The 24,965-nt window shown below is 48.1% G+C and overlaps 1 protein-coding gene across 19 annotated transcripts in view; it reads left to right on the forward strand.

Moving 5' to 3' along the window:
• Window positions 1–12,514: 12,514 nt before the first annotated feature.
• ANKS6 (ankyrin repeat and sterile alpha motif domain containing 6) overlaps window positions 12,515–24,965 on the forward strand; it is a 68,302-nt gene continuing 55,851 nt past the window's right edge. For 17 of the 19 annotated variants that reach the window (XR_009251553.1, XR_009251558.1, XR_009251554.1 and 14 more), the window contains exons 1-5: window positions 12,515–13,247; window positions 18,028–18,524; window positions 21,177–21,221; window positions 21,894–22,098; window positions 23,079–23,185. Coding sequence is in view for 4 of the 19 variants with exons in the window: in XM_058694792.1 (XP_058550775.1) it covers window positions 12,889–13,247; window positions 18,028–18,524; window positions 21,177–21,221; window positions 21,894–22,098; window positions 23,079–23,185 (1,213 nt within the window). In the remaining 15 variants the exon portion in view is untranslated. The remainder of the gene's footprint in view (window positions 13,248–18,027; window positions 18,525–21,176; window positions 21,222–21,893; window positions 22,099–23,078; window positions 23,186–24,965) is intronic. The other 2 variants (XM_058694789.1, XM_058694790.1) reach the window with 1 other exon arrangement.

The raw sequence follows: 24,965 nt of genomic DNA on the forward strand, positions 1-24,965 counted from the left end.
GGAACAGCGGCGCCGCGCCACCCCGCCCCGCCCCCGGCCCGCCCCACCTGCGCGCCGCCCCCTTTCAGCCCAGCCCGCGCCGTGGAGGGTGGCTGGTCTTCACTCTGTCCCCCCGCGGACAGGCCGAGACTCGCACCACCTTCCTCGTTGGGCTGTAAGCATTAGGAAAAAGGTGACGGTCGTAAAACCCTCAGCTCAGCGCCTAGCACTTCATAAGCGCTCAGTAAATGTTGGCTGAATGCACTCTGCAGGGTGCTACGAATTTTACTGCCCTTATCTCATCTGGCCCTTATGCAGTCCAGTCACAGGGGTAGTAGGATTATCAACTCCGTTTGACAGATGATGGGACTGAGGCACAGTGATTCTGTGTCACTGAGGCCTGCAGGCCCGACCAAAGACATAATACTGTTTAGATTCGGTGAATAGCAAACTTTCCCCTGGTTCCCTGTTAGTCTATCTTTGTTTTATCCCTAACTTTACAAAGGCCTCCAAGAAACTGATCAAAGGAATGAACCCCCTCAGAGAAACACATGCATAGGCACCCATAATATGATCGCACACATCCCAGGTCATCTGTTCCTGTTAAATACCCCCTGACCTTGGCCAGAGGTTTCCTTTGAGGGGATTGAAGAAATGAAGGAGCCACTTGGGTGCTGAAAATATTTAACAGGGTCAAGACTAGAGTGAGTCTTGGCTCTCTCCTAGGCAAGAAATTATAGGTTGGGCCAAAAAGAATCAGCAATCAAAAATAAAAAATACTTTTGAAAATCAAAATGAAAGCAAAAAATCCACGATGAACAAAACATCAAAATTTTAAATAAAGCAGACAGAACCTGACCCTGTGTTTGCACAGCTCACCTCACAGGCCTCACTCACCCTAATCCCTGCCCTGGTTCATGGCTAGATTTTGGTGGTGATTACATGGAGATACATATATTGCATATATATATATTGCAATATATATATATGCAATATATATATATATACACGTGCCCCAAAGTCATCTGGGCACGTGGGTGGCTCAGTCCTTTGAGCCTCTGACTCTTGATTTAGGCTTAGGTCATGATCCCAGAGGCATGGGATGGAGCCCTGGGCTCCACACTAAGCGTGAAGTCTGCTTGAGGGTCTCTCTCTCTCCCTCCTCTGCCCCTCTCCCCAGCTCATGCTCTCTCTAAAATAAAAAATTTATTACAAAAGTCATAAATATGCATTTGACTTATGAAAGTTCTATCTCAATTAAAAACATAAAAAATAAATAAAAAGAACTAAGAGGAATAAAAAATAGGAATACCCCTGGCCTCCAGTATAAATGCTGAAATGCAAAGCCTGTCTCCATGCCACTGAGGGAGAGGGCCTTCACCATTCCACACCTGTGTAAATTTTTTTTTTAATATTTATTTATTTTTGAGAGAGAGAGAGAGAGAGAGAGAGAGAGAGAAACAGAGCGTGAGCAGGGGAGGGGCAGAGAGAGAGGGAGACACAGGAATCTGAAGCAGGCTCCAGGCTCGGAGCTGTCAGCACAGAGCCCAACACGGGGCTCAAACTCAGACTGTGAGATCATGACCTGAGCCGAAGTTGGAGGCTCAACCGACTGAGCCACCCAGGCACTCCACCATCCCACACCTTTGCAACACATGCTGTTCTCCCAGCTTGAAATGCCCTTCCCCACCTGGCAAACTCCTATCTACATTTCAAGGCCCTGCCAAAAGCCACATTTTCTGTGAAGCCTCCAGCAACTCCACAGCCTTTTAGACAAATGCGTTTCATGATTGCATCACCCTTTTGTTATTAGTCAGGGTTCCACCAGAGAAACAGAACCAGGAGGGGATATAGTAAGAGATTTATTGCAAGGAATTGGCTTACACAACTGCAGGGGCTGGTTAAGCAAGTCCCAAATCTGTAGGGCAGGCCATCAGGAGGGAAGGTTGAAACTCTCTGACATGAGCTGAAGCTGCAGTCCACAGGCAGAATTTCTTCTTTTGCAAGGCAACCTCAGTTCTGCTCTTAAGGCCTTTCAACTGATTGAATCAGGCCCACCTACATAATCTCCATTAGTTAAAGTCAACTGATTGTAGACGTTAATTATATTTACAAAATATTTTCATGGCAACTTCTAAGTTAGTGTTTGAGTGAATAACTTGGGATTAAAACCCAACTAAGCTGACACATCAAATTGACCACCTCTATTAGTTTCCTAGGGCTGCCATAACAAAGTACCACAATCTGGGTGGCTGAAAACAACAGAAATGGATTCCCTCTCCATTCTGGAGGCTAGAAGCCCAAAATCAATTAGTCCTATCAGCAAGGCCATGCTTTCTCTGAACGCTCTAGGGAGAACCCATTCCATACATTTCTCTTAGTTTCTGGTGTTGCTTGAAATCCTTGGCATTGCTTGGCTGATCGAGGCATTGCTTCAACCTCTGCCTCCATTGTCATTCTTCTGATGTGTCACATCACCAGTCACATCGGCACCAGTCACATCGGATCTGGGCTCACTCTGATGACCTCATCTTGATTATGTCTGTCAAGACCAAATAAGGTCATATTCATAGGTACCAAGGATTAGGACTTCAACATATCTTGTTGAGGGACTCGATTCAGTCCATAACACCCTCATACTTTGTTACAATGCCTAGTACATTGGGTCATGTTTAATTTACCCCTAGCCTTGTAACAAAAAGAATGTAAGGGACTTAGAGTATGAGCTGTGGTCACTTCATGATCGCAGAACTTGGCATAGAGTCAGACACACAGAAAGTGCTCAATTAATGGCTGGCTTTGTATCTCACACTCACTTCTGTAGGCATCTCTTTGAACTTGCTGGGGAGGTGTCTGATGGAAGGTATAACCCGGTTAAGTGCAGGGAGGAGTTACTCCCATAATGTGACAAACACGAATTCTTCAGGCCTTGTTCCTGAAAGGGCCTCAGTGGCCTTGAAAACTCCTAATAGGGGAGTTTTCAAAAATCTAGCTCCCAGAAACCCTGGGAGACCACCCAGGAAAGGAAAAAGAGGCTGACTGAGGCTCCAGTTCTCTTCCCTAAAACCAGAGCATTGACACTTTTATCTGCCGAATGCTTTGAGCTGCCTTCTGAGACTACAGCACCCTCCTCCCTAATTACCAGACGAACTGGTAACAACACCACAGAAAGTGTGTTGTCCAAGCCCACAGAAGGTCAGTGGCAGAACAGGAAATAAAATGGACTAAAAAGGTGTGGCAGAAACCCGTGGATGTCTGCCAATATGCATTCTCCTCTCCTTTCTTAACAATGGAACCCCTGAGACGTTTGCTTGTTTCTCTGGGCCCATGGTCTTCCAAAATAAAGACTAGAATTCCCAGCCTCCTTTGCAGCCAGGCATGGCCATATGACTGAGAGTGTAGCCAATGGGGGATAAGTGGTATTGTCAGATGGCGCTTCTGAGTAATCTCCCTAAATGAAACTCCCTTACCCTTGCTTCTTCCTGCTCGCTGGATTGTGGCTATGAAGACCAGAGCTCAAGCAACCACCGTGAATCATGCGGTAAAACCACTCAGAGTGGTTAAACAACATGGCAGAAAGAACCCTAACACTGTGAACACTGAACCAGTCCTGACAACCTCCTTCCAGGCTTTGCTTATGTGAGGGAGAAATCAACTTCTATATTGTTTATGCCACTGTTTCTGTGTGTGTGTGTGTGTGTGTGTGTGTGTGTGTGTGTGTGTGTGTGTTGTCCTATGCAGCCAAATCTAATCCTGAGTGATAACAGAATTAATTGCACAAGAATTCCTCCCACATCTGGCTCTGATAGTGTGGTGTTTTTAAAACAAGGCTGCAAATTATTCAACACTCCCTTGCCTTGAATCAGGGCAGACTTGTAACTGCTTCAACTATTAGATTATGGTAGAAGTGAAGCTCCTTGACTTCACTGGCTAGGAGCGAGAAGCCAGCTGTGAAGCTTCCACCTTGTTCATAGGATCACTGTTCGTGCAGCTTGAGCTGCCAGGGAAGAAATCCCTATCTTGGTGTTGTCATGCTGGAGAAGCCCCAGGTGGACAATCTAGCCAACAGTGCCGGCTGCACCCAAACTGCCGCTGGCCCAGACAGCCCAGGCATAAGGCAGGTGAGTGAAGAAGCCATCTTGGAAGTGGTTCCAGGATGCTAACCATTCAGGTCACTTCATCTGTGGCCCCAGATGTCACGGAATGGAGAAGAGAGGTGCCCTTTTCAAATTCTTGACCCACAGAATCCAGGAGCACGATAAGATGGTTGTTGTTTCACACCATTAAGTTTTGGGATGGTTTGTTACTCGGCGATAGATAACTAGAACAAATGGCTGGTTTTAGCCAAGTTTTTTAATTCAGGAAAACATTTATTGAGAATCGACTATAGTGCCAGGCACCATGCTAGAGTCCAGGCACACTATAACGATCAAGTGTCAAAGAGAAACAAAACTAGACACTACTTAAAGTGGTAAGGATAGATTTTAAGCAGTAGCATGTTATCCCAATAGGGAAGAGGGCCCAGCATGAATGGATTCAACTTTGATTTGCACAGAATGACTGGGCATTTTAAATAGGGTCAGGGAAGTGAAAAATGACAAAGGAGTAATCAGCATAAATGCTGATAATGCTGGCAAATATCAAAGTTAGGATTCTATTCTCACACAGAGACAGAGGCCCTATCCTTCCTGATTACATTGTAAAGGAATGGCTTTCAGTCCTTGAGAAAGACACTCTTGAATTGTAGGAGATACACATACATCTCACAGGGACAGAGAAAGGATTTATAACTGCAAGCCCTTCTTAGTAAGTTCTCTAAGAAAGGGTGGTCAGGGACTGACAGGTATCAGCTATGACAAATAGTAAATTCTTTGGACAGTCTTGAGTTTTCTGAGGCAGATACTTAAGCAGGGGGGTGCTAGGGTCATCTTGAGAGTGCAGCCTTGAGCTGTTAAAAACTCTGTTAATGTTTAAATTTTTAATATGAAGGGAGGTAGATGTATAAAATTATCTGTCTTCAGTCCGTCACCTTCACAGGCCAAAGTTAAGGCTTGGTTGAGAAGTGGGCTCAGAGGAGCCTGGCTAGGGTTTGATCAAGGAGAGACTCTTTGTCACAAGGCATATTTTCAACACCATGGTGCTTAGAGTGCAATGGAATAGAGTGCAAATATTAAAAAGGTATCTTACGGGGTGCCTGGGTGGCTCAGTCGGTTAAGCGTCCGACTTTGGCTCAGGTCATGATCTCACAGTTCGTGGGTTTGAGCCCCATGCAAGGCTCTGTGCTGACAGCTCAGAGCCTGGAGCCTGCTTCGGAGTCTGTGTCTCCTCCTCTCTCTGCTCCTCCCATGTTCATGCTCTGTCTCTCTCTGTCTCTCAATAATGAATAGGCGTTAAGAAGAAAAAAATTAAAAATAAAAAAAAAATTAAAAAAAAGGTATCTTACTAGAGTTGTGGTTAAGTGTTTTAAAGAATTACAGGGCGCTAAAACCTGGTTTAGTTGAGGGTTTTAGGAAGGCTTCTCTGAGGAAGTAATGTTTACATGGATACCTGAATGGTAAAAATGATATCAGAGATTTGAAACCATATTTTAGGTTAATGTGGAGCTCCCTCTGCTGGGAGGGAAATTTGGGGAAATGAATAGTTTTGAATCTCCCATAGAAGGACAGAGTGAGTAAGCTGTATTTTTTTTTTTTTTTTTAACATCTGGGAAGCTGGTCCAAAGGTTTTTTTATCAAATATTCTCTATTGTCAAGGGGACCACAACCAAAAAAGTTAAGAGGCATAAAGGTGGCCTGATTCTCTCATTTTAAAGATGGGGAACCTGAGACACAGAGTACGGAAAGGGCCTCGAACAAGTTGGTGTCTCCGATACAGGTAGAATTTAACCTTCCATCCTTGTTGACTCACAGCCTCCCTGGAGGAAAGGGGCCTTCCATGAACATCTCCCCCGGGACTCCAGGAGGGGGATGGGTTTGGAGTGAGCCACGCCAAGCAGCTCCCACACAAGACAACCTGCTGAGGACACCAGACTGGTGGGAGGTGACTCCACCCACAGAACAGTCTGCTGGTTGGTACTAGAAGGCAGGTGTGAGGGAAAGGCCTGGAGTTGTGCCTTTTGGCCTCTGTCTGGATGTTCAACACAATTAAGATCTGCGGTCAAATTAGAAAACAGACACGGATTACAACTCATACTGTCTCGGATCAGTTTACCAGATTGGAATGCTTCCTGATACAGGCTCAGCTGCCGAGAAAAGAAGGATGGCTCTACAAAACATGGGTTCAAGCCCCAGATAATGGTAAGGGCTGTCATTTATTGAGCATTTATACGTGCCATGAACTACTAGACTTTATTTTTCATGTGTCATCTCCTTCCACTCTCATGACAACATTGCAAGGTAGACAGATGAGGAAATTTAAGGCTCAGAGAGAGGCGAGGTGATTTATTCAGAGTCAAATGACATGAAAGTGCAGAGTGACGGTCTGAGTCCAGGTGTCTTGACTCCTAATTCAGGATGTCCCACCACACAATTCACCGGCAGACTGCTGTGAGGCCAAAAGGCAGCTTATTAGTTTAATGCGTACAAGCACAACCTTGGAGCCCACTTGCCTGAGCTCACACCTCAGCCCCATCACAGACTGCTGGGTGGCCTTAGGCAAGTCACTTAACCTCTCTTGACTCAATTTGCTCATCTATAAAGTGGTGATGATTATACTAGTACCTCCTAAGTGGGGTTTTTGGGAGGATTGAGTGATATAGTCCACACAGCCACCCCAGGCTCAAAGCAGGGTGGGAAGAGTTTCTGCAAGGGCAAATGGAAGGTGTCCAGCACCTTGCTACTCGAAGTGTGCTACTCAGACCAGCAGCATTGGTACCACCTGGGAGCTATCAGAAATACAACAGCCTGTTAGCAGAGATAAAGCACTAGGAATGGCCCCTGCCCAGAGTAAGCCCTTTACAAATGTTACTGATGATGCACCCATAGAGAGCAAACCCAGCTGGGACCTCAATTCTTTTGGCACCACTTCCCAAATTGAGTACCTTGTTCTTTCCTTGGGTTTGTTGTTTGTTTGGGGAGCTTATTTGTTCTTTGACCACACCATTTCGTTTCATCAGCTGTTCAACCAACAAACAGATCTCTCTAGAAGGCACTTTCAATTTGTTGTATTAACTCCCTTCGTAGGGGTCATTACACCCCTTTGAGAGTTTAACTTGGTATATGGTAGATGTGGAATTTCAAACATTAGTGGAAAAAAGATGGCTGACTCAGTCAATGACTGGGGCAACTTGATAGCCATTCGGAAAAAAATAAAGCTGAATCCCAAACTCACACCTTATACCAAAATAAATGCCAAATGATGTAAAGATGTAAAAGTAAAAATTAATAATAAAAATCCAGCAATAAAAGTATTGGATGAAAGAGCCAAGAGACCATTATAGAAAAGATTTATAAAGTTGACCACATAAATTTTTTAATATTCAATAAGGTCCAAAATAATATAAACTCAAAAGTCAAAAGACAAATCAGAAAGAGATATTTGCAGATGACATTTACCCGGTATGTGAATCAACAGGGAAATAAAAGAACAGAAATGAAAATGGCTGAAAGATTTGAATAGACCATTCCCCCAATAAAGAAATACAAATGATCTATAAACATATCAAGATGTGTTCAATTTCTCTATTTAAAATGCATGCAAATTAAACTTACTCTGAATTATTTTTTCACCTATGAGATTAGCAAAGATTTAAAAGGTTATTAATTCAACCATTGGCAAGGATGTGAATAAACAGGTACTATTATCCACTGTTGGTAAGAATGCGAACTGGCATAACCTTTTGGAAAGCAATTAGGCAACATTTATTAGAAATATTAATTCTCATATCCTTTTGATTCTGCAATGTCACATCAACAGAAATAGATTCACAAGTACTCAAGAGATGTGTTAAGAAAAGGAAGCCTACTGCAATATCGTGTATAAAAGCAGAAAGTTGTCAATAACCTAAAAGTCCACTAATAGGAGATTATAAAGTATTGTACGTTCATACACTAACATACCACAGTATCATTAACAAGAGTGACACTAATTCTAGGTGTTTAACATACAAATGTGCTTAAGATGCATCATTAAGTCAAGAAAAGCAAGTTGTAGAGCTATATAGACAGTATAATCCTATTTTGGTAAAACTTGTTAACATACACAAAGAAAAAAACTCTTAAGAAAATATCCACCAAACTATTAACTATTATATTTATTTCTGGTGAGTGAGATTCTGTGGGCCTTTACTTTTCATTCAATTTATTCACGTTTTTCAACAAATACTTATTGATTTCCTACCACCTACCTATCATTGATCTCAAAGGAACTCACATTTTATGTTTGCACAACACTGGAATTCTTTTCAACAAACATTATTATCATATTAGGGAAAACAGGTTAGACATTTAAAAGAGTACGTTTTATTTTTTTTAATGTTTATTTATTTGAGAGAGAGAGAGAGAGACAGAAAGAGAGGACGAGTGAGAATGGGGCACAGGCAGAGAGAGAAAGAGAGAATCCCAACCAGGCTCTGCACTGTCAGCACAGAACCCGATGTGGGACTCAAACTCACAAACCGTGAGATCATGACCTGAGCCGAAGTTGGACACTTAACCAACTGAGCCACCCAGGCCCCAATAAGTACCTTTCAGAGATGATTTTACTTGCTGGCCCTCTTTACCTCCTTTCTAATCTACTGCACCAGTGTCTGGAATCCAGTCCCTCTGCTCCCTCTTTCCACTCTGTGCCCTCTCTTTTCCTTCCACTACCAGGATATCCCCCAGTCTTTCTGCTCAACTTGGGGCCAAGCTCTCCCATGAAGTTGTCAGTGATACACCCAGACTGTGATACCTTCCTCTGAACTGACAATGAAGCTCATAGACCACCCTGTCTGCAATCATGTGGGATCCCCTGGGAGCCAGGGGCCGGCCCTATCATCTATAACATGCCATCATACACATAATGCTGGGCACACAGAAGGCGCTCAATAATGTTGGCTGGATGAGGTCTGTGTTGGTGATGGAGCTACGCTGCTCAGATCATCCTTCCAGAGAACCTTGCTCTGATCCCTGGGAGGATGACTGTCGGGACCATAGCAGCAGGCTTGAACGTCTGGCTAACAGTTGGGTTTAGCACTAGAGGACAGAAGAAGGGTGAGGTCAGAGGATTTTATTCCTCAGGGGATTGCTCCCTACTAGGCTGGCCCTGTCCCTCTACCAATGGTCCTAACTCCTATCAACTAGATCTCTCCATTTTCTCTCTTGCAGAATTCCAGTGAGTACTCTCCCCCTTCCCCCTTCAGGCCTGGGGTGACAATGGCTCCCTGTTGTTACCAGCTCTGGAGTACTGCACCAGCTCTTGTGGCTCTTAGTAAACCCTGCCCAGAGTTCTATAATTAGCCCTTTAGTAAATGTTCCTCATTTCTTCAGCCAAGTGTGCCATCTGTCTCCCGCTGGGCCCCTGACTGCTATAACCACTGTTCCACGCACGATTTTTTTTTTTATAATAGCAGAACACTGGAAACAAGCTAATTGTGAATCATTAAAAACTGATTAAATAAATTATGGCACAGCTGCTTAATGGTGTTACATGCTACCACTAAAAAGGATTCAGGAGATCTAGTCACCTGCATGAAAAGATGCCCAAGCATTTGTTAAAAATTTTAAAAGCAAGATTCGGAATAGCCTGCACTGTATGAACTCATTCATTCAAAACATAAAATCTACATTTGTTAAGGCTGGGATTGCAGGTGAGGACACCCCTGCTCAAAACAAACCTAACAAAAGCATGAAGGGGGGCGGTGAGGATTTTCTGACCCCATCTCTTTCTATCACTCATCTCTGCTTTCCTGTGTGGTATCTTCACGCTTAGGCAGGTGGTCTTCAAGTGGTGGCAGAGAAAGTACCTGTTCGGCTCAAAACATCTGGACATCCTGAAAGCTGACCACCTCAGCACAGAGGGCCTTGTTCCCAACTGCTTTAGCAAAAAATCCTGGGCCAAAGCAATCAGGACAGACTTGGACTTATGCTAACCACTGAATCATACATACTGAGAGTGGAGAGGGAGGATCCCTAAGAAAAAGGGGGCATTTCTTCCCGGAGTAGGAGACACAGAGCAGGTGTAAGCAGCAGGGATCCGCTTAGAGGGAATATTTGTAGTTGGTATTTGTTATGTTTTTTGGCTTCCCAGTATCTATACCCCCTCCCTATTCTGGAGAGTCTCCTAACTTCTAGAGCACGTATACTGGAGCCTACCCCCTGCTATACATACTGAAAGTGCCAGAAAGGCACTTTCCCAGCCTCCCTTTTTGCCAGGCAAAACATGTGACCCAGGCTGAGCCATTTACATGCTCTCATCTCAGGCTTTGGCTCTCAAGCTGGTAATACAAAAAGGGGCCTGTGTCAGGGCCCCTGGGTGGCTCAGTTGGTTGAGTGTCTGACTTGATTTTAGCTCAGGTCATGATCTCACGGTTTGTGGGATCGAGCCCCAAGCTGTCAGCACAGAGTGTGCCTGGGATTCTCTCTCTCTCTCTCTCAAAATAAATAAACAAACAACTTTAAAAAAAAAAAAAAAGGCCTGTTTAGACTCCATCCTGGTATAGGGTGCAGCCATGGAATGATCTGGGGCATTGTTCTTGGTTGTCGGGCCTCCAAGATTGGTTTTCTGGCCCTTGTAGGATCTGTGACTACAAAAAGAACTTTGTATTAAACCCTCTTTCTACTTTCTATCTAGAGGTTCAATTTCTACAGTTTGCAATCAAGAAGGTTGATCAATGCCTACATGTACATATTGCATGTTTGTATATGTGTGAAATATCTTTGGAAAAATAAAACAAATGTGAATATTGGTTACCTACCTATGGTAGGACCAGGACAGTGGGAGAAGAGGGAAAGGGGCTTTTACTTTCATGTCCTTTTGTACTGTTGGCATTTATTTTTTATCACGCATATTACTTTTATAATGAAACAACTAGTTAGTAAAAAGGTACCCGAATAAATAGGATAAGAAAAGGGTACAATTTTTCAGGATTTCCACAGAAACAAATGTCTTCACCAGACCTTCAAAAGGAAGTTATCCTCATCTCTGTTGTGAATAGGGCCAAATCTAGAAGCGAGTGAGAGTGTACCACCTCAGACACTGGGCCTAAGTGATTAGCTCTAGCCCTGTAACTCACCTGGTCACTTTCCATGCCTCCCCATTACTCACAGAATAAATCCCAGTCTCCATCCCGGCCCTGAAGCCCATGGCAGTCTGAGTCCTGTGTATTTTGGAGATCTTTCCTCATCTTTACATCGTGCTTAGAAGACTTTCTTCCAGCCCTGCTGGCCCAGATCCTAAGGGTATTACCGTCTTCTCTGATCTTCCGATGCCATGACTTTTATTCCTTCTTCAGGCCCTCATCAAGTTTTGATCTGTGTTACAAGTCTATGTACATGAGACTTAGTCCTTAACACTCATGTACTGAGCACCTACTATATGCCCGGCCGTCTTCTAGGTTTTTGGACTACAGCTCACAGTCTATGCAAACCAATTACCCCATATCCGAATGTTGATGTTATCACGATGAGCAGGCAGCAAAAGCAATTTGCAAACAGGACTGCCCTTGTTAGAACATTTTTCCCCTCTGCTTGCATCATACTCTCCCCAAATGTCAGCATGGTTCCATTTTTCAATTTCTTCAGGTCTGTGCAAGTGCCACATTCTCCTTGACACCTACTCTACCCACCCTATTATAAAATAACATCCCATCCTCTATCCTATTTACTTGGATTTATGTTATGCTCTGTTTATTGCTTTAGTAGCACTCATCACCAACAGACATACAAGTTACTTACTTGTGTATTTACAGCCTGTCTTTTTCCACTGTCAGCTCGAGAGGCAGGGATTTTATTTTGTTTCCCCCAGCTTCTCCAGTACCTAGAACAGTGCAGAGTTGGCACTCCATAAATGTTTGCTGAGAACAGGAAATTGGGCTGGATGTCGGAAGAGCTGGTCCTAGCACAGCTCTCCTCCAGGACAGTCGTGTGGCCTTTAGCAACACTCAACCTCCTTTAAGCTTCTGTTGTGTCCTCTGTCAATTGGAGTGGTCATCTGAGGCCTCCCCGGTGGCTGACAGGATGCTGTGAGGACCACACGTGGGTCTCGAATTTCAGGGTGCACCAGAATCACCTGGAGGGCTTATTAAAATACAGGTGTCTGGACCCACACACAGAATTTCTGATCCGGTAGGTCTGGAGTGGGGTCAGGGAATTTGCGTTTGTGACAACGTCCCAGATGGTGCAGATTCAAGAATCACTGATGAAAACAGATGAGGGACAGGAGGCGCTGGTAGCCTTAACTCCTAGGTAAGGACCCGCTCTCAAGGTCCCGCAGGACGTTCCGTGCGGTGCAGAAGGAACAGAATGGATCCATCCGCCCCTCGCTCCAGCCAACAACTCCAGGAAGCGGCCGTGTAGCGCCAGGCGCTGGTGGAGTAGGGGGCGGCGGCGGACCTAGATCCCGTGGTTCCGAGCTCGCACCAGGAGTGGTCTGCAGCAGCCGCTCCGACCTCCGCACGGGGCAGGAAGTCCCCCGAGCCTCCGGAGAGGGCCGCCACTGGGCGCCGCACGGGCAGGGGCGGCCCCGGGAGTCGGGGCGCGGACGCCACTCGGAGGTCCGGGAACTCGCTGTCCTTCCCGGCGCGGCGAGGACGCGCGGCCGGGACCCCGGCGCGCGCCCGGCACACAGTAGGCGCGCGGCCCCGCCCCCCGGCGCGCGCCCGGCACACAGTAGGCGCGCGGGCGGCGGGCGGAAGGGGGCGCTGGCGCGCGGTATCCGGGGGCGGAGCCGGCGCGGCCGGCCAGGCGGACGGGCGCGGGCCTCGGGGCCGCGATGGGCGAGGGCGGGCTGCCCCCGGCCTTCCAGCTGCTGCTGCGCGCCTGCGACCAGGGCGACACGGAGACGGCGCGGCGGCTGCTGGAGCCGGGGGCGGCGGAGCCGGCGGAGCGCGGCGCGGAGCCCGAAGCGGGCGCAGAGCCGGCGGGGGCCGAGGCGGCCGGGCCCGGGGCGGCGGCGGCGGCGGCGGCCGGAGCGCCGGTGCCTGTGGACTGCTCAGACGAGGCGGGCAACACGGCGCTGCAGTTCGCCGCGGCCGGGGGCCACGAGCCGCTGGTGCGCTTCTTGTTGCGCCGCGGCGCCTCGGTCAACAGCCGCAACCACTACGGCTGGAGCGCGCTCATGCAGGCAGCCAGGTAAGGGGCCGGGGGTCTGGGGGTGGTGGGCCGCCGTCCCCGGGGCGAGGCGGGCCCAGGTGGCCGGCGCTGACCGGCGCCCCCCGCGGACGCCCCGGGAGGCAAAGAGTCAAGGACTCGTTCCAGAGAGCTGGAATGGTAAACTTTGAGCAACTTGGGATACTACAAGTGGAAGTGCTCTTTAGTAATAAAATCAGAATCTTAGAAAGAGTGGGTCTCTTGAAACAGAATCTGAAGACCTCGTCGAGTGGAATCTTAGAGACACGCAATCTTAGAGGTGGTCATTCATTGCTTCTTTCAACATGGGTTTCCTACGAACTTACCTACCCACCTAGCCTGGAAATGGGACACTGCGGGAGCCAGGCAAAGTCCCACCAGGAGCAGCTCACGTCCCGGTGGACAGGCCACACAAGAGATCGGGCTTGTTGGGGAAAGTGCGGGGAGCTCTGGGGATGGCAGACCCAGTTTGGGGAAGTGGAGGAAGGTTTTTGGTAAGAATGATGTATATATTCATGTCAAGACTCCGTAAAAATTAACCAGGACAGAAGAAGTGGGAATGGGGTGATTGGCTCACGCAAAGGTTTAGAAGCAAGGGTGAACATAAGGCATTGTTAGGACCGCTAGACTGATGTCAGTAGGAGGAGGGGGCGAGACTTAGTGGGAGATGATCCTTCCCTGGAGAGAAAGGGGCAGATGCCATGTGGCAGGGGCTGAGAAAGATGAGCTATCCTAAGGGCACTGGGGATTGATAGAAGGTTCTAGGCAGAGTGAGTGACAGAATCAGATTTATGTTTTGGAAAGATCACTTTCACTGCAGTGTGAGGACAGATTGGAGGGATGGGCTGGCTAGCGTCAGAAAGCCTCGTTAGCAAGGAATTGCAGCAGTCCAGGGAGAGGTGATGGTAGCCTGGACCAGAGCAGAGACAACAGTGGGAAAACAAGGAGATGTTTGAGATGTACTCAGGAAGAAGGGTGAACAGGTGAACAGGACTTGAAAACCTGGTAGGAAGGACCTCAGATGTACAGTAAAGCCACTCACCTCTGTTGGCCATCTACTTGGGTCCCACCCAGCCGTTAGTTTGGTCTCTGGTGAACGTTCTTGTGTCAGAAATGATTACATCCTTGTTTTTTCCTACTCTGAAAATGATAGCCTTTATCGAGCCCTTTTTGTGTCAAGCACCGTGTAAAGTGCTTTAAATGAAGTAACTCACTTGGTCCATACAAAACCTTAGGAAGTATAGGTAGTGTCACCCCCTTTTTACAGATGAGGAATTGAGGCTCAGAGTTAAGTAACTTGCCCAAGGTCACACCGCTAGTAAGTGGCAGAGTCACATTCACACCCAGGCAGGTGGCTCCAGAGCCTGTGCTCCCCAGCCTCTGCTCTCGGCCACAAATCCTGTGACTGTTTCCTCCTGGTGTTGACCACAGGGAAGCTACTCGCCAAACTGGCCAAATGCTAAAGAGACAGGTTGCGTGGTGTTTACTTTGACCCTAACTTCACCCTTGGCCTCTTTGCTTCTGTCCTTCATTTCTCTGCCTGCCGGTGTGGCAGAGCTGGCCCCTCTGCTTCATGCTTTGGGTGGTGGGAGTTTGTGCCACGTCTTTAAACACAGGTGTTAATTGCCAAAATTAATTGGCAGTCACAGCAGCTGTTCAGAAAGCCCCAAGCTTCCCTATCCTCAGTAATTACTTATTAGAAACTTAGCATCCACAAAATTATCTCAGCCTTCCTTGAGTTCTTTTATGTTTTCAGCCTAATTGAATGACCGCTTGGGCTACCCATGGATTCAGAAAGCATTCCAAATGTCAGCATTTCTGTCCAAATTCATCCTTTTTCTTTCTCTCTAAAAATTTGTTATACCAGAAGAGCTGGGATTTGGGATTTTAGGGTCTAGGTTCAAGTTTTGATTCTGTCAGTTTCAAATCGAGAGGCCCTGAATTTACTGCTTTCCATTCAAATCTTCAGTTTCCTCACCTATGAAATGGGCATTATCAGTTTATTTCAGGGTTTATTAAGATCAAGTGAAGGGCACCTGGGTGGCTCAGTTGGTTAAGCATCTGACTCTTGATTTTGGCTCAGGTCCTGATCTCCTGGTTAATGAGATTGAGCCCTGCGTAGGGCTCCGTGCTGAGTGCGTGGAGCCTGCTTGGGATTCTCTCTCTCCTCTCTGTGCTTCTCCCCCAGTCATGCACGCCCCCTCCTTCTCTTAAAGTAAATAAATATTAAAAAAAAATCCAATGAGAGGAAGGGGCGCTTGGGTGGCTCAGTCAGTTAAGTGCCCAACTTCAGCTCAGGTCATAATCTTGCAATTTGTGAGTTTGAGCCCTGTGTCAGACTCTGTGCTGACAGCTCAGAGCCTGGAGCCCGCTTCAGATTCTGTGTCTCCCTCTCTCTCTCTGCTGCTCACACCCTGTCTCTCTTCTCTCTCTCAAAAATAAACATTAAAAAGAATGTCCAAAATCCAGTTAGAGGTGTGCTTGGGTGGCTCAGTCAGTTGGTTGTCGGGTTCTTAATTTCGGCTCAGGTGATGATCCCAGGGTCATGGGATTGAGCCCCGTGTCAGGTTCCTTGCTGAGTGTGGAGCCTGCTTGAGATATTCTCTCTCTCTCTCTCTCTCTCTCTCCCCCTCTCCCCCTCCCCCCTCCCCCCTCCCCCCCCCTTGCTCATGCTCTCTTTCTCTCTTTCTTTAAAATAAAAAATCAAATGAGACAAAAATGTGACAATACTTTTTATTTTTAATCTGATGTTAGGAATTATACCAGATTTTATTTTACACTTGATAACTAAATAGCATGATTTTAAAAAATTCTCTACCTCAGTGCAGGATACACCAGTTCTTTAGTTACTCCCATTGTCTGCCTCCGGACCATCCTCTATCTACTTAGTTATGCCAGTGTTCATTTAGTCACTCATTCATTTGCCAGCAGTTACTGAGCCCCACTGTAGGTCAGCCAAGAGTCCCTGTCCTTGGGGAGCACACAGTCCGACAGGAAGACACAATTGTAGAAGGCTCAGGTGCATAGATGAAGGGCACCTGGACTAGTGTGGAGGGTCTGGGAGCTGCTCAGAGGTGAGGTCTGAACTGAGTCCTCCAGTAGGATGAAGGGTGTGCTCAGGAGATACGGACAGGGGAGGGCTCTGGTCAGAGAGGCGGCATGGCAGAGGTGTGGGGGGAATATAATCAGTGAGTGCAGGCGTTGGGGGCCGGGGGGGGGCTGGCATGGGGGTTGGGTGGAAATGAAGCGGACAAAGTCAGCAGGTCTTCCTCAGACATTGGGAAGCTGGGAAGTGGCCATGAAGTTTAGGTTTGGGCAACACCATCATGGAGGATGGGCAGGAAGGAACAGGACTGGAGGCAGGAAGATAGGTTGGGGTTGCAGCTTTCTGCATTTGAGTTTATGTCCATTTGATTTGCTCCCTCTCTGCTCTTGGAGAAGAGGAGGGACAGGCCCAATTCACCAAGCTCTCCCTCCAGAGGCTGAGCTGACTCGGTGCCGTTAAGGTTCATGTCCCCCAAGGTATTTGTAAGTCCAGATCAGAGTTTGGCCTTGGCTTTGCCTCCACAGGGAGAAGGGAGGCCCTGGGTTTAGAGGAGGTTTTAAAACACACACACACACACACACACACACACACAACCTCACTTCCGGAAAGGAGGGGAATGCAACGAGAGATTCAAAACACTGCCTCACAGATGTAGACATTATGCAGGCATTATGGTTTGGAACCGCCGGCCCCTCTCTTGTCATTCTTTCCCAGTTAGTCTAGGGCTCCTTCCAACTCTGACACACACTGCTCTGAGCCTAGTGTGCCAACCAAATCCTACAAAACAGGTCTTTCCTGCCCTCTGGCGGCAAAAGAAGGAAGAGATTTTGCTGGGAAGAGGCATCTGTTTTCGTCTTCCTGGTATGGAGTTGGAGGTCGCTTGTTTATATCTCCCTGGCCAGCTCAAGATTCAGGGAGAAGGGTCTGGCCCAGGCCCATTTCTTAGCCACTGGCAGCGGACATTCCTGCCAGCAGGTGGCAGCAGGCCTCTGGTAAGAGGAGCCTGAGCCCCTCTCTGCTGACCACAGCCATGCCACACCTCTTGGCATGGGGTGCACTGGCTCATCTTGAAGGACCTTCTGTGTGCGTTTGGGGATGGGTAGACATGAGTCAGACGTGAGCTCTGCCCACGGGAGTCAGCACAGGCAGAGATAGATTACAAGACTATAAAGCAGAATAAAATGAACTCTGAGATGTGGGACGTAGTATAGTGTAGGGGAAAGAGTGAGTACATCGGGATTCAGACAGACCTGGGTTCTGACCTGACACCACCTCTTACCAGCTGCATGACTTCAGTACTTTGTGTAACGTGTAAGGTAAAACGATTATTATATCTAACATTCATGAGGTACTTCCTTTGGCCAAACTCTGTTATAAGTGCTATATATATATCATATATATGTATAGTAACTCATTTAATTCCCAACAGCTCTTGAAGTAGATACAATTACATCCTTATATTACAGATAAGGCAATGAAGTCATGAAGAAGCTAAAGTTCTTTTTCAAGATCACACAGCTAGTGATTGGATCCAGAGCTGGATTCGAACCTAGACAGGGCAGTTGCTCACCTTTGTGCTGGTGGATATGTGGGACCAGCACAGTGCCTGGCTCCAGAAGACCTTTTATAATAAGTAACTGCTATGATTTTAATAATTAATGACAAATGAGGATCATACAAGCCGTTTCCTTATCAGTGTTCCATGTTAGTGTCACTAATTCTCCATCTTCCTGGCAGATTTGGGCACGTGAGCGTGGCACACCTCCTTTTGGATCATGGAGCTGATATCAATGCCCAGAACCGTCTAGGGGCCAGCGTGCTCACTGTGGCCTCTCGGGGTGGCCACCTGGGTGTGGTGAAGCTGCTTCTGGAAGCTGGTGCCTTTGTGGACCATCACAGCTCCTCAGGCGAGCAGTCAGGGGACAGCACGGATGAGCTGTTGGACATCACAGCCCTGATGGCTGCCATCCAGCATGGGCATGAGGCTGTGGTGCGTCTGCTGATGGAGTGGGGCGCGGACCCCAACCACGTGGCCCGAACCGTGGGCTGGAGCCCACTGATGCTGTCAGCACTCACTGGGAGGCTCGGCATGGCTCAGCAGCTGGTGGAGAAGGGGGCCAACCCTGACTACCTCAGCGTGTTAGAGAAGACCGCCTTCGAGGTTGCACTTGACTGCAAGCACAGGGACCTTGCAGACTACTTGGACCCACTGACCACTGTCAGGCCCAAGACAGGTCAGGCTGTGCCACCACCAATTTCCTTCCCTTCCTTGCCATGGCTTCACAGAGGACCCTAAATTGTGTTTGAACGACAAAAGCTGAGGACTGCCCAACCAGAGGGCGTGTGCAAATCAGAAGTTTAGCCTACCGAACAATGGGTCTTAAGATGTGCTGTGCATAAGAATCAGTTGGGAGTACCTATTACTTGCAGGTTTCTAGCCCACCCTGCAGAGAATTATTTGGTATCTCTGGAAAGAGCCTGGAACCCCCATGGCAAGGCCCCTCCTTTCTAACCAGATGATCCCGATGCAGGATGTTCTGGGATCTTTCTAGGACAGGGTTCAGCAGACTTTTCCTGTAAAGGACCAGATAGAAAATATTTTAGACCATGGGCCAGTCTCTGTCAGAACCACTCATTCCGCTAGAGTGAAAGCAGCCAGACATTATATGTAAATGAGTGGGTATGGCTGTGTTTCAGTAAAACCATAATTACCAAAACAGGCTGCAGAGCAGATTTGGCCCGGGACCCCTGCCAAACTGTGTGCCCTCTGCCCTTGAGGACCTTGGCCTCTGTAGGGGAGACAGGCGAGAAATGGGAAATAAACCTACTGGAAATACCTTACGTAGTAGGCAGGTGGTAGGTACCGCGCGGGGGAGGAAAGCGGGCAGGGTTGAGGTTTGGGGTGTGGGGGTGATGAAGGCTGCCGTGTGGTTGGGTGGCCTCCTTGAGCATGTAAGACCGTAGCTGACATGGAAGCTGAGGGAGTGCTCCTGGCCGGCTCTCGGAAGAGCCTCCAGGTAGGACGGCAGCAAGGGAGAGGCTGTGTTAGCAATGATAGATTATTATGTAAGTAACTGTTTATTCCAAGCTCTTTTTGTGAGGTGCTAGGAAGTTCACCTGGAAGACCCCCAGCTCTCTCCCTCGCATTAGCTGCAGGATAGGGTACCATCGAGGCTATAACGGTCATTGTGATACACCCCACCATGGTGGTTCCTTGGGCTGGGAAGGGTCCCCAGAACTGTGGTGCTATTGATGCCAACACCGGCATCTGGAATGAGGAAAGGGCCAGCCCAGGGTCACTTGGCATCAATGGCACAACTGCCCGGGCCTCCTGGGGTCAGGCTAGAGGGTCAGTCATTCTTTTGTACCAGATGGTTGCTTAGCAGCCAGCACTAAGGTCAGGTGACATACTATTTTTTGTCAAAGGGTCTTGGTATGAGAAGGCCCCTCCCATAGCAAATTAGACTCTTAAACACTTAAAGGAATGTGACCTATTTAAAACTAAGATGCAGAATTTTTTTTTTTTTTTAAGTAGTTCTTCCTGCCCAACGTGGGGCCCAACGCAAGTCTTGAACTCACAATCCTGAGATTAAGACCTGAGGTGAGATCAAGAGTCTGATGCTTAACCGACTGAGCCACCCTGGCTCAGAATCATTTCTTAATAGTATTGCACAGGCAAAATTAGACATTTGGTTCCATGGCCCTGTCTGTCCTCTATAAGAACTCTGGAGTTAAGTACCACCTTTTCTGGGGTGGGTGCTAATCACCGGTGAAGGCAACAAAAATTGCTCTTTGAATGAGGCCTAAGGCTTTCTGAAGCATTCTCCCACCTATATTATTGATCCCTGCAACCACCACACGGTCGCCATATTAGCATGTTATCCCCTGTTGTTGATGAGACCAATCATCCTGGAAACGTACTCAAATTCTGATACGCCAACTCCAGACTCGGTGGTCCCTGAACTGTGCTGCAGCTTCTTCCCAGCTGCCTGAGGGGCTGACCTGAACCAGAGATTTAGCCCAGAGTCACAGGTGCCCTTCACAGCCACTCCATCCCTAGAGTCAGAGATTGCAGTAAGTCCTGCCTTCGGCCCCCTGTGAGGGGACTGGTCATGATGATGTCTACTTTCTGACAGTAGCACAGTACTCACCAGCTTGGAGGAAGGTGGCAGATGAGCAGATGAGGGAGGGGAAGCATTGGTGGGTGCAGCAAGGCCCAGGTTTGGGGGTAGGCGTGGGCTTCTGGACCAGCTGAGGAGCTGGGCTGCAGGGACCAGCACGGAAACCTCAGGTGGGCAGTGGTCTGCAGAGAGCCATGTCTGCAAGTCTGGGGCAGAGTGACTCTCAGAATCCTTCAGATTCCTTATTTGGGAAGGAAAACAAAAATTAACATTGGCTCTTCTGGTGGCCGTCTCGATGACCTCCCTCTGGGCTCAGCTGCTGTCTCGGACCCTCTGTTTTGGAATTATCTCATGGTTGTACATTTAGTTTTCAGTAGAAAAGAACCACTTTCTTTTAAAATTTTTCATAGGAATCCAGATTTTTCCAAGACTATACTTTTCCATTACATCTAAGAGAGGCTATCCCAGAGTTTGGAATGCCCCAAAATGATTGCTTCATGAGTGTGGGATCAGGAAATGTTCTGCTTATTCATGTTTTGTTGGCCAGATGACTGCCCAAGATCTATCTCTGGAGCATTTACAGACACTCTGTGATAATAACTCTTCCAGAAGGGCTACTGGATTCATCCGCTACACTTGTCTTTTATCTGATTGCTTTTGGGAAGTAGATCATTTTTAAATGCTAGGCTGTATTGTTACATGCTTGTGACTTTTCTGTTCTACTAAACCTTTCCTGGTTAACTTTTAAAATCCTTATTTACCTAGATGAGGAGAAAAGGCGGCCTGATATTTTCCACGCGTTGAAAATGGGTAAGTGCTTTTGAAAATCTTTTTAGAGATTTATGAAGATAGGGACACATTCTCCCAATCTAGTATTTGTAGTCCTTTTTAAGGCCACCCAGAGTGTTTGCGAAAGAAAACAGGCATTTTGTTGTTCCTGACTGTAGTTTCACACAGGGAGGGTTTAGCCCCTGGAGGCTGATAGTTATTATGGTGCTTATACACAGGTTCCAGACCATCCTCCCAGGCCCCCTACCCCTCTGGCCAAACCCTGTGGCTATGCTCTGGCTTTTCCTTACTTCTGAAATTCCTCACTGCCTACCTACTCTCTACTTTCTTTGTGATGAAGGGCTAGTTAGCCTAAGATCTCCTCTCCTGATATAGACCCCCACCTCTAGGAACCCCTCCCTGATTCTCAACCCCCACGCTGATCTAAGCTGTATGTGCATTGCCTTTCATGTTTCCTTAAGATCTCAATAACACTTCTCTCTTTCAGTAAAGCTGTTTGTGTGCTTGCCTCCGTCCCTCCAAGATTGGGGGATTTGAGAGTGGGGGCTACCTCCTTCTCATCTTTGTAGCCCATGTGACGCCCAGCAGCCCAGTGCAGGGGCAGGTAGAGCATATGTTTGTTAATAACCCACTGGATAAGTAATCCAGCAGTGCCAGGCCCACTGAGCACCAGGCTCCTGCTTCTGTTTGCAGGAAACTTCCAGCTGGTCAAAGAGATCGCAGACGAAGACCCTAACTATGTGAACCTGGTCAATGGGGATGGGGCAACCCCGCTGATGCTGGCGGCCGTCACGGGGCAGCTGCCTCTGGTGCAGCTTCTGGTGGAGAGGCGCGCTGACATCGACAAGCAAGACAGCGTGCATGGCTGGACAGCCCTCATGCAGGCCACCTACCATGGGTCAGTGCCGACTCCACTCCTTCAGCGCGAGGCTAAGGGAATGCCCTGGTCTGAGCTAGGGTCCTTGGTGGGGTTTTCTGGTCCTGAGAAGCTGCAGATAAACTCTAAAGCTGTGAAGACCTGGAGGCACATACACAAAATTAAAGAAGTGCAGGGGCCTTCTGTTCTGCATCCCTACCTTCTGTGTCCTGATTCCTATTACCTCAGCACAGAATTCACCAGGGGCCATAAAAGCCATGCGGCAGGAACATTTTCTGCAGGAAGATGAGTTTCTGTGGGTTGATTTCAGTTGAACAGTTTGTTTGGAGTGTTCCCATTGATGTCCTTAAGTTACCCCTATTGGAAATGGAACATCAACCATTCGTACCATTGGCTCCTGGGCAACCAGTGCTGAGACTTGTCCTGACCCCTCCTTTTGAATAGGCACCGGCATTGACTGGTGCTTCTGAGTCCCTTCTCAGTCTGTCCTCCTGGAGGCCACCCCTTTCGGATAGGCTGACGCAGGGGCTGGGAGCTGCAGACGGTCTTACAGCCACTAAGTGGTCTGATTCCAAATTATAGGCCTTTTCCTTTTCCTTGCCCTGTTTTAGGTGATCACAGCAATTTCCTGTGTCATCCTGAAGCAGTTTTTCTTCTTATTTGGTGAGCCTCGGACAACTGCATCAGACACCTCAGCCTCTGTGAGGCTTCTGCAGTGCAGGGGTCCCGATTTGGGGCAGCAGGAGTTGGGACCTGCGTGGTCATGGTGGCCATGTCGTTTTTCTTTTGCTTGTGGATGGAGCACATCAGCCTTGGTTTCCATCACATTCAGCGCTGACTCCCCACGGGGTAGGGACGGGGAGTGTGAGACAGTTTGCAGCCTTTCATATCCTTCTTTCAGGCTCAGAGATGGGCGCTAATATCGTCAGCTTCTTGCCCAGGAGCAAAACCAGGGTTTTGTTTTCAGTGCGTCTAACCCTGGCTTTTTCTTTCCTCCCTAGGAATAAGGAAGTTGTCAAATACCTGCTAAACCAAGGAGCTGATGTCACTCTTCGTGCAAAAAACGGGTACACGGCCTTTGACCTAGTGATGCTGCTGAGTGATCCTGGTGGGTTGTTTCAGGAAAAGGGTCGAAGACCCTCATGACCTTTCTCAGGCGGGGAATCAGGATAATCACCTTTGTGTCCAGCCCTTGCTTACTCATGAGGGAGGTCACTCTCAAGCCCCGAGGGCTCACCACATGTCCTCAGGCGAGTTCCTTCCCCGCCCCCCCGGCAAAGACTGGGCTGGCACCAGGTAGTCCCCTAGGCTTCCCCAGTGCCAGCCTTCCAGGAGTCTCCCAGGAGGGAAGGCCAGCGAGACACGAGTCTGCCTTGGCAGTCCATGCAAGTCCTGGAATGGTATCTGTGCTTTGTGACCAGAAACCCTGCCCCAGGAAGAAACAGAAAGGCCCCTTTGACAAGCAGAATCAGAGATGGAGTAGTGACCTCCTCTGTTCAGTCGTGTAGGTGGAGGCTGCTGGGTCAAGGGCACCGTGCTGGGGATGTGACCATCCCTCGTCCCACCTCTCTCGGGCCCTGCTGGCATCTCCTGCTCCCCTCGGACCCTCCCCCACTGTGACAGGCCCTCCTCTGGGACCTGATGCATCTAATTAGGTAGCCCAAGGGTCAGAGTCTGTCTGTCCGTCCATCCTCTCTTCTGTTGCCCTGGAGTTTCAGCCCAGGGAAAGAGAGAGGCTAGTAGGCCCTTCTAACCCACAGGCTTTGAACCCTGAGCCAAATCCCAGCCTGCTGGCCGTGGGAGAGGACTTAACCTCCGCAGACCCAAGTGGACATAGCCCTGCTGTCCCTCTCGGCTATGGGGTGCCCTGCCAGAGAGCCCTCCCTCTTCCCCAGAATTGCCCCCTCGCCCTGCCTGCTGCCGGCCCCGCATATCTCAGACGCACACTCGACTCCATTTCATCCTTGCAGTGTGCGTGAGGGGAAGCAGAGCTGCGTATCCCCTTGTGGAGGGGAGGTGACTGAGGCCAGGGGAAATGACTTATCCCCAGCCAGGGAGGTGAGGTCCTCCGCTCAAGTCCAGTGAGCTCACTCCACCTCTTTGGAGGCCCTCCTGACGTGCGTAGATTTTATGTCATTAAAACCCGTCTCCTGGATCACGCACACTTTTCTCAGACAAACTCGTGTCTCACTGTGTCTCTTCTCCCTCTTCCCTTCCCGACCACTTCCCTCTCCCTTGCCCCATAAGAGTCTCTCCCTAGTCAATTTTTTTTCCTAGTGGGTTTTTTAAATGAAGTTTTTGCCTGAATTTTTTTAAGAGACACGTGCTTATTATTGGACACTTGGAAAAGAAAAAAAAATAGTCATCAAGAGAAAAGCACTGTTAATAGTTTGTAATATTTTCTTCTCAACCGCTGTTGTTTTGGTAACCCAGTTAGTAACTGCAAATGATACCTAACCTTTCTTAAGCACTTCCCTTATGCCAGAAATTCCCTCGAATCCTCCAGACACCTTTATGCACCAGCATCCTATCACCCCTTTTACAGAGACACAGAGAAGTTCCCTAATTTACCTGCCGTTGCACAGCCAGGGAGGGGCAGAAGCAGAATTTAACCGCCTGACGTCTGGCTGCAGAGCCTATACTTACTTTATTTATCTGTTTATTTATTTAAAATTTTTTTTTGTTATAAATGTTTATTTTTAATTTTTGAGAGAGAGAGACTGAGCAGAAGCAGGGGATGGGTAGAGAGTGAGGGAGACACAGAAGCTGAAACAGACTCCAGACTCTGAGCTGTCAGCACAGAGCCTGATGCAGATCTCAAACCCACAGACTGCGAGATCATGACCTGAGCCGAAGTTGGATGCTTTGACCGACTAAGCCACCCAGGT

Source organism: Neofelis nebulosa, chromosome 12 (assembly GCF_028018385.1).
Source record: "Neofelis nebulosa isolate mNeoNeb1 chromosome 12, mNeoNeb1.pri, whole genome shotgun sequence".
In the NCBI taxonomy this organism is placed as follows: Eukaryota; Metazoa; Chordata; class Mammalia; order Carnivora; family Felidae; genus Neofelis; species Neofelis nebulosa.